The 14,641-nt window shown below is 38.7% G+C and overlaps 2 protein-coding genes and 1 long non-coding RNA gene across 3 annotated transcripts; 2 read left to right on the forward strand and 1 right to left on the reverse strand.

Moving 5' to 3' along the window:
• Positions 1–1,045: 1,045 nt before the first annotated feature.
• LOC112846458 (protein ANTAGONIST OF LIKE HETEROCHROMATIN PROTEIN 1-like) lies at positions 1,046–2,313 on the forward strand. Its single transcript, XM_025905982.1, has 2 exons — positions 1,046–1,498; positions 2,042–2,313. Exons 1-2 carry the CDS (start codon positions 1,185–1,187, stop codon positions 2,310–2,312), a joined length of 585 nt encoding a protein of 194 aa, XP_025761767.1. The 5' UTR covers positions 1,046–1,184; the 3' UTR covers position 2,313.
• Positions 2,314–5,600: 3,287 nt separating this feature from the next.
• Positions 5,601–8,898, reverse strand: LOC112846459 (uncharacterized). Its single transcript, XR_003219427.1, has 3 exons — positions 8,088–8,898; positions 7,801–8,009; positions 5,601–7,699 (listed from the first exon to the last, which is right to left on the reverse strand). It is a non-coding gene; the product is annotated as an uncharacterized LOC112846459 (long non-coding RNA).
• Positions 8,899–11,452: 2,554 nt separating this feature from the next.
• LOC109203655 (coiled-coil domain-containing protein 106) lies at positions 11,453–14,023 on the forward strand. The gene is made up of 4 exons (XM_019363334.2): positions 11,453–11,640; positions 12,226–12,372; positions 12,490–12,693; positions 12,789–14,023. The coding sequence occupies exons 1-4, from the start codon at positions 11,469–11,471 to the stop codon at positions 13,103–13,105; spliced, it is 840 nt and encodes a 279-aa protein (XP_019218879.2). The 5' UTR covers positions 11,453–11,468; the 3' UTR covers positions 13,106–14,023.
• Positions 14,024–14,641: the final 618 nt, after the last annotated feature.

A 14,641-nucleotide genomic window follows, 5' to 3' on the forward strand; every position in this document is an offset into this window, starting at 1 on the left:
ATATCCCAGAATGCATTTCGTCCAAAACTCAACAGCGGACTCCCGGCACATCGTCCCCCCCCCCCCTCCCCTCCCCGCCCGCTTGCGGTCTTCTCACTACTCAGGTTAAAGAAACCCCAGCAGCTGTCTATAGTATTGGGTGTCCACTAAAATAAAAATAAAAGTGGTCTAACATCTCACCTGCTTGTTTTTATTAAGGTATGTACACGTATGTACATGTACACTATTTTTATTAATAGAGGTTTCACTACTGAGGTTAAAAATGATATATAAGTCACTTAGATCACTTCTAAATGTTAATGTTTGGTTTATTTCAGTGTTTTATTTGTTCCTGAGTAAACCGGTTTGGCTGTGATTAAAGTTAAGCTTCATAACATGTTACTCACAGTTAAATTAGGAGGGGATGGCAGTAAAAACTCCGGACCTGTGACATCATCACGTACGCTGGTACAAATCACGAGTCCGTGCTCACGTACTTGAGAATTGAGAGACGGCCCACGAGTCCGTGCTCGCGTTCTCGGCAGGTACGTACTCCCGTGCGTTCTCGGCGGGTACGTACTCACCGAGAACGCGAGTACGTACTCGCGTACTTGGGCATTGATAAACGGCCAGTGTCTGATTTGAAACCACTGGATGGACATGAGTATGTGGAGAGAAGTGAAGTGGTTTCAGGACCTGTATTGAGGAGGTCAGAGCGTAAGGCCAAAAGACCAGTTAGGCTTAATCTGTAAAGCTGAAACTGGATTTGGTTTTTATCTTATATTCTGATGGTGTTAAAAAAAATGAAGAAAAATGAAAAAATATTAATGAAAAAAAATATTATGTGTATATGTTAGTTTATAAGACCTATGTTGTATATAATTCAGAGGAAAGGGGATGTGTTGATATGTAGGTGTTCGTGTAATGATAAGGTTTACCAGCAGGGGGCGCTGTATTTAAGAAAGCTCATGAATGCCTCCGGGGAGCACATAAAAGAAGACTGGTCTGTGATGTGGCCTAACGGTGCGTTCACACCGGACGCGAAAGAGGCGAGCGAAAACGCCCAAACGCCCCTAATGTCACGCGTGCACATTTGCACCTCAACGCGTGTCCAGGAAAAATCCACCGCGCCTCAAAATTGCATCTTTCCACGCGCGTGAACCGGAAATGTGGGAGGAAGGCGTGCCAGATGGTATCTGTGCAAGATGGCAGCTGTCGAGCTAGCGCTTGAAGAGAGAGTCAGCCTTCTCTATTTACTGTGGAGAGCAGAGCAGCGGCGTAAAACACGTCCTCGCCGTACCTGGGTCCATCAGCTCCTCCAGAGGCGTGAGCAGTTTGGTGAGTTTCACCATTTGCTCCAGGAGCTGCGCCTAGATGATGTCCGATTCCAGCGATACCACCGTATGTCACCCGGCCAGTTTGAGGACCTGCTTTCCCGCGTCGGTCCCAGGATCGCCCGCCGAGACACCAACTACAGGCGCTCAATCCCACCTGCAGAGCGCCTGTCCATCTGCCTGAGGTCAGTAAAAGTCTTTAATACAGTAGTCCTTTATTGATACCTGTGCTAATATATGCTAAACCATCCGTTCATACACTGCTAACATGGATGTGGTATGCTAACAGTGAATGCCGTCGGTGTTTACTGATAGCAAACTGTGGTACGGAGACGACTGTTTATAATATTTCCAGCGATACTCGAAATGTCTCATCAAGTCCCGATTTAATTTGATCTATGCTGTTATCAGTGTTAGCAATGATAGCATGGCTGTGGTGTCCATCGGTGTATGCTCATGGTGTTTGCTTTGTAGTGATAAACATCGCCTTTCTGTTATGTAGACCAGGTTCAATTCTGGGATAGTTGAATATTTCCATATAATCCCCGCAGACTGTCATAGCTCACGTCAAACATACAATATGTGATTATGCTTATAATTACAAAATGGTGTAAGGAAGATCTATGTTTTGTGATTTACATGTGACATCACAAAAGTGTTTTGGGAGTTGAATAATGTGTTTTGCAAGTGCAGTACACAGAATACTGATCTCAAACAATTATGTCCAGGTTCCTTGCCACCGGGGACTCCTTCAGGACCATCGCATACAGTTTCAGAGTCGGTGTGTCCACAGTGAGCCAGATCATCCCCCAGGTAGCGACGGCCATCTGGGACTGTCTAGTGGACGACTTCATGGCTGTGCCTTCACCTGGAGACTGGCGGTCCATCACAGAGGGATTCCAGGAGCGCTGGAACTTCCCTCTCTGCTGTGGAGCTCTGGATGGGAAGCACGTCCAGATAATGGCACCCCATATATCACATAGGAGACACACACATTGATATACACTAAATATTTATTCCATTTCTTTTTTTGTGGTGCCCAAATTTATGCACCTGCTTGATTTTGTTTAAACAATTATTGCACACTTTTTGTAATTCCAATAAACTTCTTTTCACTTCTCAAATATCACTGTGTGTCTCCTGTATGATATATTTAACTGACATTTCTTATTGTAACAACCAACAATTTATACAGGAAAATAATGGCTATTAACAAGGTTGCCCAAACTTTTGCATCCCACCGTATTAGTATATTCTGTCATTAGTATAATATGAAATAAATTCTACACGTGTCAAGTCGTGTGCCAACATTTGCTGTGTAGTAGAACTGAGACATTAGTCATTATAAAAATTTATTTGAAATAATATTAAAATTCTCAAACAGAAAAACATTAAACATAAATATATAAAATGTAAGTATTTACAGAGAGACAGGAATAAAAAGGACCCAGCTGCTCTCCAGAGCAGGAACAAGGCTGAGGAGGAAATGCTCCATTGGAGACTGGCGTGGCCTCTTCAGGGACACCAGGATGGCCAGCTCCACCGCCGATGGACCGTCTTGGGACCCATCCCTCATCTGCCTCGGAGCTGTCCTCCTCTCTGGGCCTGTAAAACAGCACAAAACACAAAGAAATGAGAAGGCTGATGCTAGATTTTCATTTCAACATTGAAAAAACAAAACACAGGATATAATCAGATTAGTTGTAGATATTTAGTAAAGGTGATCACAAGGCAATCCCACCGAGTAAAAAGCTATCAGTGCTTGCTGTACATCTGATGCTACAATTGCATACCTGTGGGTGCAGCAGCAGGAGCTCAGGGACTGGGGAGCAAGGAGAAGCAACAGGGGATGCTCTGCTGCAGAATCAGTTGGTTCTATCAAGACAATATTAAATGTTAACAGGTTTTAAACAATAGTCATAGAGAAAGTATATACAGTGGTCCCTCATTTATTGCAGCAGGGGTTGTCAGAATAACTAGCCCCTCGCCACGCACTTTATACACTTTTTTCCCCACACACATGAACATTACTCACAGTTCTCACAAGTTGATTCTCAAAGTGCAAACCTTTGTAGATTGCAAAACGTAAAAGTATTATGTCGCGTTTTGTCTTCATCTGCCTGCCACTTTCGTGCGCCTTTTTCCCTCCCGGTGCAGGTGTCTATTTCCCAACGAGGGTCATAGTTATGAGTGTGTTTGTGTTGTTTTTTCTATTGGACGTGATGGTTATCAAAACCAAACATGATACATTTGGCAAGTGCAGGAGACACGACACGGAGGAGATTTGTCAATCAGGCTGCAGAATGCAATGCTGTACTGTGCAATAAAAAATCAGCGAAAAAGCGAGGCAGTGACGGATGAGCGGGACCACTGTGTGCTGTTTATTAATAAACCATATTCCTATATGACAACATGCATAAAAGCAGAACGGTATTTGTACATCAGTGGGAAAATAGCGGGACAGTAGGCGGGCTTGCTAGCTTTAGCGCGGCTTGATCGGGTCAGTCTGAAAATTAAAAAGAAGAATGAATGAACTTACCAGGTTGCCCGATCTCCTCACTTATGTGCCTCCAAGCTCGGTCCTTTTTAATCCTGTCTCGGTAGAAGTAGCAGCTGGCATCATACAGCTCTGGGTGATTAGCCACGGCAGTGATGAGTCTTTCCTCCATACTGAATGAAGAATGAAGGGCTTTGATCTGCCTCTGTGACCTGGTTACAGCCACGTTACCGGCCTCCTGATTGGTTGTCGGGGCGCGATTTGACGCCGGAGTTCATATTTTCCAACTCCAGCGTGTGCACAAAATGCAACACACAATCTGACACGCGTGGTTTTCTTTCGCGAGTCACACGCGCCCCACGCGGTACACTGACGCGCGTTTCACGGGTTTTGGCGTTTTCCCGACGCAAATCTTCCGCATTTTCGCCGGATGCGCAATCGCGTGTCATCGTGCTCTTTCCATTGACTTTACATGTAAACCTGACGCTCTGGCCGCCTCTTTCGCGTTCGGTGTGTGCGCACCGTAAGGATGTTAATAAAATGTTTGGAGTGGTAGCTCGCAAAGCACAAGTGGATGCTGTGTTATTTTTAACAAGCGCTACGAAGACAACACAGATTTGTTTTTAATCACACAGAATACAGACATGGAGGCTGAAGATGTGATATAGAAAACAAAGATGGGGCTTGACAAAGACGACGTGCAGCCAGAAGATGTCCAGTTACATATCAGTGTCTTCATCCTGTGGTGGTCCTCACGGGTTGATGAGGTCTGCTGTTTGGACTTAGCTATCCACCAGAGCTGAAACACATGTTTGAAGATATTTTGGCATCTTCATGGACATGAATTGTCATCCGAGGCACAAACTGTCAAAAACAAGCTTTGGGACAGGCTGGACAAGACTGGTGGTTTTAGGTTTATAAGAATAGAGGTTACTAATTCAGTTTGCTTGGAATTTAAAAAAAAAAAATTATTTAGTCTTGGAAACTGTTGTGAAAAAGTCTTGAACCACCCATTTATTTATTTTTGCTAGGGAAATGGGAAATAGGTGCAGTGATTAATTAAAATATTCAAGCACACATGGAGATACAGTTTATAAGGCAGAGTTTGTACAATTCTAATATCACTGAAAGTCAATATTTGGTTTGAGCAACTTTATTTTTCAACACAGTCTGAACTTTCTGAGGTGGCTTCCTGCTAACTAAGTACCTACATGTACAGTTAAAAATTGTGTCTTTGCTAAGTTGTCTGTTCAAACAGTAGCCACTATAAAAAAAAAACAAACAACAACAACAACCCCCCCCCCCCCAAAACAACAGCTGTGTAAGACCTTCTGAATACCTGGAAAACTATTCCTCAAGATCACTTTTGAAAATTTAAAAAAGAAGTCTGGATCATTGGAAACAAAATATAAAGCAATGAAGGGTGGCTCAAGATTTTCCACACATTACTGTGCATACTTACTTGACATGTGCATTTTGATAACACAGATTTTGACCACCATAGCCAATATAAAAGATTGCTGCAGCTTCTAGGTCTGTAAAATGAAGTCTATTGGACCTCTGTAAACACTTTGCTATTGAGTTTATAGTCTCTGTCACTCATTTCAGGTCATACTGGTGATTAACAAGCTGTTAGCAAAAGTGCGTTCAGTTTTATAGTAAGAACAACAAAATAACAACACCCACAAATGCTAAACTCCAGTGTTAAAAATGGGACTTCACAAACCTAATTTTTGCCTTTTACGGTTTAATTTATGTTAAATATGTTAAAAAATAGTTGTTTGTGTGTGTGTTTGGTTTTTTTTAATGGCATGCTTAAATGTTGACTGTCAAAAACATTAATGTATTTAATTTCCCAGTACTGGATAGAATGTCTATATCTATAAGTTGCTACACTGGGATTTTTATAGTATTCATAAAGGTATAGCATTGAGGCAGGAAAAATAAAATTAGTGTGTGTTACAATACAGTACAGGTTAAAACAGATTTAATGGGAAACTGAACCAAAGAGAGATTTTAACTGGTTGGTCCAATAGTGCTTTCCAAATAGAGTGAGTGAAATCCTACATGTGGCAACTTTGACGAACTAAACATTTTCTAGTTTTTGTTGCTCAAAAATTGTTAAATGTTTATGTTCTTTAATTCTGATTCAAACCTCCAAAGAATAGAAAGCAATAATGGAATCAGCCAGGTGATTTGCTTTACCAACATGTATTGTCTATACAAATTTATGACAATGCTACACATCCTCAGCACAAAATGACCCTTAATTAATTCTGCAGTTTGTGTTGATGTACACATTGAATGAAGAAAATTTAACTTACAAAAAAAGAAATGGTTTGAAAGAAGTGTTAGACGAGGGTGGATGCTGTTAACTGCTGCTAATTACAGAAAACATGTTGCATTTCTTTGGATGTGCTAACAATGTAATTTATCTTTAATAAATAAATCTAATTGAAACAACAAGACTGATATTTACCACATCGGTAACACTTTATAATAAGTGCACACTATTAAGCATTACTTAATCATCTGTTAAGCATTAGTTAATGGCTACTTAATTATCTCTACAGCATCTACAAAGTATTTCTCATAATCAGTTAATAGTTTACAAGCACTGCTTTAAACACTTTATTCATGATGAACAAGCTAATGTACAACACTTTTTATTAATTATGTTTTCATGTTCTAAAACTCATTGATTAATCATTTATAAACACTACTCTGCATCAGTTACAAACCAGTCATTTCAGGATGTTCAGTGGTATACAAAATCATTGGTGAAAGGTAAGTAGATGGTTAACATACCCTATATAATACTATAAACTCTACATGTACTACACAAAGTAGTTTCATACTAGATGTTTTATAAACACTGAATATCAGGGTTACATCAGCCAGCTGCTATATCTTAACAGATGTCTTACAATACATTTATAACTGTCACTTAAAGGCTGCCAAAGCTGTAACTCACTATCGACCAACTTCTTTTTCGATAGATTATCTATAAATACTCATAAATACCTCAATAAACTTATTTAGGAAGTTACAAACCATTTGCTACTTGTTAGTAAAGTATCTTGAGTGAGCCCATCTAAAGTGGGGACCATATATACCTTACAACCTATTTATAGATGTGTAAATTTTTTAAAATACATTGTAACAAAAATAAATGACCACACACAGAGTAGATACAGAACGCACTGTATTTTTAAGATGCCAATCACAAAAACATCAGAACAATGCTTACAGATTGGACACACAAATGTTGATACAAAAATAAAAACAGTGTCATAAACAATAAGCCAATATTTGAGGTAATACAGAACACGGCTGGATGCAAACTATATGACCTGTAGCTCTTTACATAAAGTTTTCAAATAACATTTTCAAAAAGAAAAAAAAAAAATAGCAGTAGCAACATTAACTTTTAGAATTATTTGTATTTTTTGGAAATGTCATATATCAGTCTCCCCAATGTACCATTTTTGTGCTTTTTTGCAAGCCACTCATTCCACTCAATAACTGTAAGGTGTTCTGACAGTAGTCTATCATTTCTGTTACCCTTGAGTCGCCATATTTGCTCCTTGTAAGACCTCCAGGCTCTCTCAAGATGTTGGGTATGGGCACCTGTACGAGGGTTAACATACCACCTGCTGTGGTTAACAGTATGGTGTTCATACCCTAAATTTGGGAGTACACGATATTCATCACTTATCACTGAGGAACCAATCCGGACATGAAGGGTAATCACAGGAACAAGATGTCTTCGAGATCTTTTCTCCACAAGTCGCAAGATAGGCCTCGTTTTCCCTCGATCTTTTATGCCCAGCATTCCAAATACCCACTTTCTTCTTTTCCATCCCCCAGCCATTCTTCCTCTCCCAGACTGATGCAGAAACAAAAAAATGAACAAAAATGACTAAAAGATACTATGAAAGGTTGATAAATATATAGATGTAATATAAAATTACAGTCACAAAAACGTACCTTTCGTTTGTGACGAAAGTGACTCTCATCGATCACAACAAACTCCCTTCGGCCACTAATCTGCTGACCTGTACGACGTCTCAATCTTTGAACTGCAGCCACACATACCCTCCTTATTTTTTTTGGACATTTTACTAAGTGTTGTTGTACTGCCTGCAATGGTGTCATCTATCATGTCGATTTGACGTAATCGCAGACCCTGAGAAAATCTTGAGAGAAAAAAAACCATCCTTACAAAGAGTAATTTAAATCTATTTCGTTATTTTTTCTGTAGTGTTTAAGCTCACCTGTAGATAAATTGCATCCAGTGTTGAAGTGAGACTTTAGAACGGCTGAAAAGTGACTTGTGTCTGACGGAGGTTTGTTTGACGTGTTCCACCATGTGCTGCTCAACGACAGATCCTATTTTCAAAATAGTAACATGAAATATGCATGTTTAATTATATGCAATAAGTATTTGTTTAAACTAAACTTAATGTGCACTTGCAGACAAATTTTGTCATTCCTTGTTTTGTTTAACTTTAGCCTTCAATTTACCATTGTCTTTTTATCAAATAAGAAAAATGTGATAAAAGGGACTCTGTGTAGCTGTAATGTTAATGACAAGTCTTTAAGGTGATAATCTAACTGACTTCACTTGCTTTAATTTGCCAGACAATTACATGTTATGTTAATCGACTTTAATATACTTAAAATAGGCTACTCATTTTTCTTTTTTTATGACAGAGAAGTATGTATGCACAAGTCATTGTAAATGAGACCACACACAGGGGCCTAGTGCCCCGTTAATGCTGCTTTTATCCCCCTTGTCCAGGGTGCTCAATGCACCTCTGCATGGACAGAGGAGCGAGGAGGACACGCACTAACATGAGAGGAGGGTAAAGTCAGGTTTAGCAGGGATGGAATATGTTAAAGAGGTTCCCTGTTAGCTCTGTTTTAAGGAGAATTTTGGTGTGAAAACAAATAATACTAATGAATTTTACAGTAAGTGTGTCACTTTGTATGAGGTTGAGTCTAAAAATATAATATGAAAATTAAAATGTAGTGGTATAATTCTCAAACACGTAGCCTAAAGCAGATAACTCGTAAGCTGGAGAGGAAATGGCGTGTCACAAATTTAGAGGATCATCATTTAGCCTGGAGAAATAGTTTGCTGCTTTATAAGAAAGCCCTCCGCAAAGCCAGAACATCTTACTATTCGTCACTGATTGAAGAAAATAAGAACAACCCCAGGTTTCTCTTCAGCACTGTAGCCAGGCTGACAAAAAGTCAGAGCTCTACTGAGCCAACAATCCCTTTAACGTTAACTAGTAATGACTTCATGAACTTCTTCACAAATAAAATTTTTATCATTAGAGAAAAAATTGCCAATAATCATCCCACAGATGTAATATTATCTACAGCTACTTTTAGTACCATCGATGTTAAGTTAAACTCTTTTTCTCCAATTGATCTTTCTGAGTTAACTTCAATAATTAATTCCTCCAAACCATCAATGTGTCTTTTAGACCCCATTCCTACAAAACTGCTCAAAGAAGTCCTGCCATTAATTAATGCTTCAATCTTAAATATGATCAACCTATCTCTAGTTAAACCTTTACTCAAAAAGCCATCTCTAGACCCAGCTGTCTTAGCTAATTATAGGCCAATCTCCAACCTTCCTTTCATATCAAAAATCCTTGAAAGAGTAGTTGTCAAACAGCTAACAGATCATCTGCAGAGGAATGGCTTATTTGAAGCGTTTCAGTCAGGTTTCAGAGCTCATCACAGCACAGAAACAGCTTTAGTGAAGGTTACAAATGATCTTCTTATGGCCTCTGACAGTGGACTCATCTCTGTGCTTGTCCTGCTAGACCTCAGTGCTGCATTCGATACTGTTGACCATAATATCCTATTAGAGCGATTAGAACATGCTGTAGGTATTACAGGTACTGCGCTGCAGTGGTTTGTATCATATCTATCTAATAGACTCCAATTTGTACATGTAAATGGAGAGTCCTCTTCAGACACGAAGGTCAATTATGGTGTTCCACAGGGTTCAGTGCTAGGACCAATTCTATTTACATTATACATGCTTCCCTTAGGGAGCATCATTAGAAGACACAGCATAAATTTTCACTGCTATGCAGATGACACGCAGCTCTATCTATCCATGAAGCCAGGTAACACACACCAATTAGTTAAACTGCAGGAATGTCTTAAAGACATAAAGACCTGGATGGCCGCTAACTTTCTGCTTCTTAATTCAGATAAAACTGAGGTTATTGTACTCGGCCCTGAAAATCTTAGAAATATGGTATCTAACCAGATTCTTACTCTGGATGGCATTACCTTGGCCTCCAGTAACACTGTGAGAAACCTTGGAGTCATTTTTGACCAGGACATGTCCTTCAACGCACATATTAAACAAATATGTAAGACTGCTTTCTTCCATTTGCGCAACATCTCTAAAATTAGAAACATCCTGTCTCAGAGTGATGCTGAAAAACTAGTTCATGCATTTATTACTTCCAGGCTGGACTACTGTAATTCTTTATTATCAGAATGTCCTAAAAACTCGCTGAAAAGCCTTCAGCTAATCCAAAATGCTGCAGCAAGGGTACTGACAGGGACTAGAAAGAGAGAGCATATTTCTCCTGTTTTGGCTTCCTTTCATTGGCTTCCTGTTAAATCCAGAATTGAATTCAAAATCCTGCTCCTCACATACAAGGTCTTAAATAATCAGGCCCCATCTTATCTTAATGACCTTGTAGTACCATATCACCCTATTAGAGCACTTCGCTCTCGCTCTGCAGGCCTACTTGTTGTTCCTAGAGTATTTAAAAGTAGAATGGGAGGCAGAGCCTTCAGTTTTCAGGCCCCTCTTCTGTGGAACCAGCTTCCAGTTTGGATTCGGGAGACAGACACTATCTCTACTTTCAAGATTAGGCTTAAAACTTTCCTTTTTGCTAAAGCATATAGTTAGGGCTGGACCAGGTGACCCTGAATCCTCCCTTAGTTATGCTGCAATAGACGTAGGCTGCCGGGATTCCCATGATGCATTGAGTTTTTCCCTTCCAGTCACCTTTCTCACTCACTATGTGCTAATAGACCTCTCTGCATCGAATCATATCTGTTATTAATCTCTGTCTGTCTTCCACAGCATGTCTTTCATCCTGTTTTCCTTCTTTCACCCCAACCGGTCGCAGCAGATGGCCCCGCCCCTCCCTGAGCCTGGTTCTGCCGGAGGTTTCTTCCTGTTAAAAGGGAGTTTTTCCTTCCCACTGTCGCCAAAGTGCTTGCTCATAGGGGGTCATATGATTGTTGGGTTTTTCTCTGTATTTATTATTGTGCTATCTACTGTACAATATAAAGCGCCTTGAGGCGACTTTTGTTGTGATTTGGCGCTATATAAATAAAATTGAATTGAAAATAGATATCTTACCAAGCATATTGGTCTCCGTTGTTCAACCTTTTCTTCAGTTCCATTTTCTGCTGGCAGACTTTTCATTTTCTTTTTCTTTTAAGTAGCTTTTTCCTCTGAAGATATTTTATAAGCTTCAGTGGGCCTCTTTTCGAAATTTCCTCGTTAATTAGTTTTTTCAGTCGCGTGAGATTTCCCATTTTTTAGCCAGTTTGTTGTTAAGCCAACAGAGGAAACCGCGCTTTTGCTGCTTCCTGCTTCCTACATGACCAATAGGAGACCACGATGCTGTGACCTCTCACCTGTAGGTCATAATCAAGCTGGAGTAATGGCTTCCTCTGTGAACATGACAAGCCCAGACCGATCTACCAGCATGCAAACCCGGGCAAAAAGGGGGAATAATAACGTGGGCAAGATGGATGTTCGTGTTACCAGTTGTGAGTATATTTTTTTTTTTACCTCATTGTATTACCTTATTTCATTGTAAACACCCACCGCCTATTACCAGGTAGCTTTTCGCTAGCTGCTATTAGGCGATTAGCTTAGCTTAGCTTTTAGCTACATTTCAGATTTAGATATCAGCAAAATCACTGTTCAGTTTATTTTATTAGTTGTTTCTTGTGGCTCAAGAATTAAATGAGGATTATCGCCTTTGGTGTTACTCTGGGCTGTAACTTAAAATTGTGCTTTCTGTAATTTAGTTTGTCAGTCTTTCTCTAGCTATTTTGCTGCATGTCTATGCAATATAAATTCACAATAAATGCTCTACATTGTACAATCTAATGCACTATATTTGAAATACGTTAATATATAATTATAGTCAAATTGGCCAGTTTCTAAATGCATAACTAAATATAGTTTGTAATGTTACCATTGTAGGCTATTTATCAATCACTGTAATGCTTTTACTGTTATTTAAATTCTCCAAAGTGTACATTATTATTATTGTTGTTGTTATTGTTGTATTTGTTTTATTAATTTTATTTATAGCCAAGTCTCATTTTGTTTTTAATTTTCTCTAGGTGTGACTGTTGCCCCACCTGCACAGCTGGCAGACAGAAGAAAATCACAAGAGTTGGAGATCTGTAAGATGAGGCTAGAGTGGCAAAAGGATAAGATTGATGAGCTCACCAAAGAAAGAGACTATCTAAAGGAGCAATTAGCAGCATGTAAGTCCACTCTTAAAAACATTACATAGCTTGTCACATACTTCCTCTGCTTGAGCACTTACATAAGCATTCTGTTAGGTAATTTTGTCTGTGTTGTCTTCTTAACTGTTTTACTAGCTCTCTCAAAGGAACCCACAAGTTCTGTCCAGGATTCCAGTGAGGTATTGAGCATATCTTCACCGTCCTCTGATGGGTCTGTTGATGAGAGTTCTGACTCCTCCATGAGCACAACTTCATCAGATGAAGACAGGAAGAAGAGGAAGAAGGGCAAAGCAAAAAAGCACAAGTCAAAGAAACATGACAAAAAACAAAGAACAAGAGGTAAAGTGATTAACTTAACAGTTTGATTTTGCATGCGGTGTGTTACGTTACTACACTATTACATTACATTAATGATTATGTTCTCTCAATTGCAGTCCAGAATCCTAAGCAAGTGGTCACCCGGTATAACAAGATTTTGAGGCTGTTCAGAAGAGGAGGCACCATGTCTGCTGCCTTTAAACGTCTGGGAGTGGACCGGAACACGATTGTGGCAACTGCTCCAATTGCTGAGCTATTCATTGTTGCACCTGAGAGGTATAAAGAATTAGAAAAAAACAAGCAGGGACAGAAACTTTCATTGTTTGCTACACAGTGTGCTGCAGCAATCAGTGCAGATCCAGAAACAGAGGAAAAATTCAAAGCATATAAGTCTTCAGGGAAGTTGCTTCCTCTTAAAACAAAGAAAGATTAGATCTTTGTTGTTTTTTTTTACATGGTGAAATGTGGTGAGAGTCCACCATTGTTAACAGCTTAAAAAAAAAAAATACAAGTTATGTATTCCAGTTGATTGGTCAATTGTTTGTTAAAAAAAAATGACACACTTGATTTTTGGTTTGTATGTTTTTTTATTATTTTACTTTTATAAATTCTGTAGTTTTATTTTAATGATCACACATGTGATACACTTTATGTAAAGAGCTACAGGTCATATAGTTTGCATCCAGCCGTGTTCTGTATTACCTCAAATATTGGCTGATTGTTTATGACACTGTTTTTATTTTGGACACACAAATGTTGATCCAAATCTGTAAGCATTGTTCTGATGTTTTTGTGATTGGCATCTTAAAAATACAGTGCGTTCTGTATCTACCCTGTGTGTTGTCATTTATTTTTTGTTACAATGTATTTTAAAAAATTTTCACATCTATAAATAGGTTGTAAGGTATATATGGTCCCCACTTTAGATGGGCTCACTCAAGATACTTTACTAACAAGTAGCAAATGGTTTGTAACTTCCTAAATAAGTTTATTGAGGTATTTATGAGTATTTATAGATAATCTATCGAAAAAGAAGTTGGTCGATAGTGAGTTACAGCTTTGGCAGCCTTTAAGTGACAGTTATAAATGTATTGTAAGACATCTGTTAAGATATAGCAGCTGGCTGATGTAACCCTGATATTCAGTGTTTATAAAACATCTAGTATGAAACTACTTTGTGTAGTACATGTAGAGTTTATAGTATTATATAGGGTATGTTAACCATCTACTTACCTTTCACCAATGATTTTGTATACCACTGAACATCCTGAAATGACTGGTTTGTAACTGATGCAGAGTAGTGTTTATAAATGATTAATCAATGAGTTTTAGAACATGAAAACATAATTAATAAAAAGTGTTGTACATTAGCTTGTTCATCATGAATAAAGTGTTTAAAGCAGTGCTTGTAAACTATTAACTGATTATGAGAAATACTTTGTAGATGCTGTAGAGAGAATTAAGTAGCCATTAACTAATGCTTAACAGATGATTAACTAATGCTTAATAGTGTGCACTTATTATAAAGTGTTACCGTAAAAGCTTCTGTGTATCATTTCATACCAGAAGAGTACCACTTATTACACAAAGTACATAACAGCTGATATAACAAAGCAACATTATGTTGCTCTAAGGTATTTGATTGATGCAGAGTAAATGAACATACATTTTGTTGGATTTACTAAAGCCAGGTTTTTGGAAAGGTTAATGAATTAAAGCTGCATAACTGAATGAATATGGTGGCATGGTTAAATTACGTTCATTCAACAGCTTGTTTTTTTTGAGTGTCGTCAAATATACTTTAGTTCAGCTGCATGTGGCATGAGAATGATTTGTGTCCGTCACATTACCATTAAGGAAAGAAGGTGAGTGCTCTAGAGTGCGACCAATTTGGTCACATATGCGACCTCATTTCTCAATGGTGCGACTTTAAAAAAAAAAAAAAAAAAAAAAAGTCTCAATGTGGTCA

Source organism: Oreochromis niloticus, linkage group LG3 (genome assembly GCF_001858045.2).
Source record: "Oreochromis niloticus isolate F11D_XX linkage group LG3, O_niloticus_UMD_NMBU, whole genome shotgun sequence".
Lineage (NCBI taxonomy): Eukaryota > Metazoa > Chordata > Actinopteri > Cichliformes > Cichlidae > Oreochromis > Oreochromis niloticus.

Bases quoted from the DNA above. Each gene is read 5' to 3' on its own strand.
- LOC112846458 (XM_025905982.1), top strand. From the start codon at position 1,185: ATGGCAGCTGTCGAGCTAGCGCTTGAAGAGAGAGTCAGCCTTCTCTAT. The intron at 1,499-2,041 runs GTCAGTAAAAGT...AATTATGTCCAG, and splicing joins CGCCTGTCCATCTGCCTGAG to GTTCCTTGCCACCGGGGACT.
- LOC109203655 (XM_019363334.2), top strand. From the start codon at position 11,469: ATGACCAATAGGAGACCACGATGCTGTGACCTCTCACCTGTAGGTCAT. The intron at 11,641-12,225 runs GTGAGTATATTT...AATTTTCTCTAG, and splicing joins GGATGTTCGTGTTACCAGTT to GTGTGACTGTTGCCCCACCT. The intron at 12,694-12,788 runs GTAAAGTGATTA...TCTCAATTGCAG, and splicing joins CAAAAAACAAAGAACAAGAG to TCCAGAATCCTAAGCAAGTG.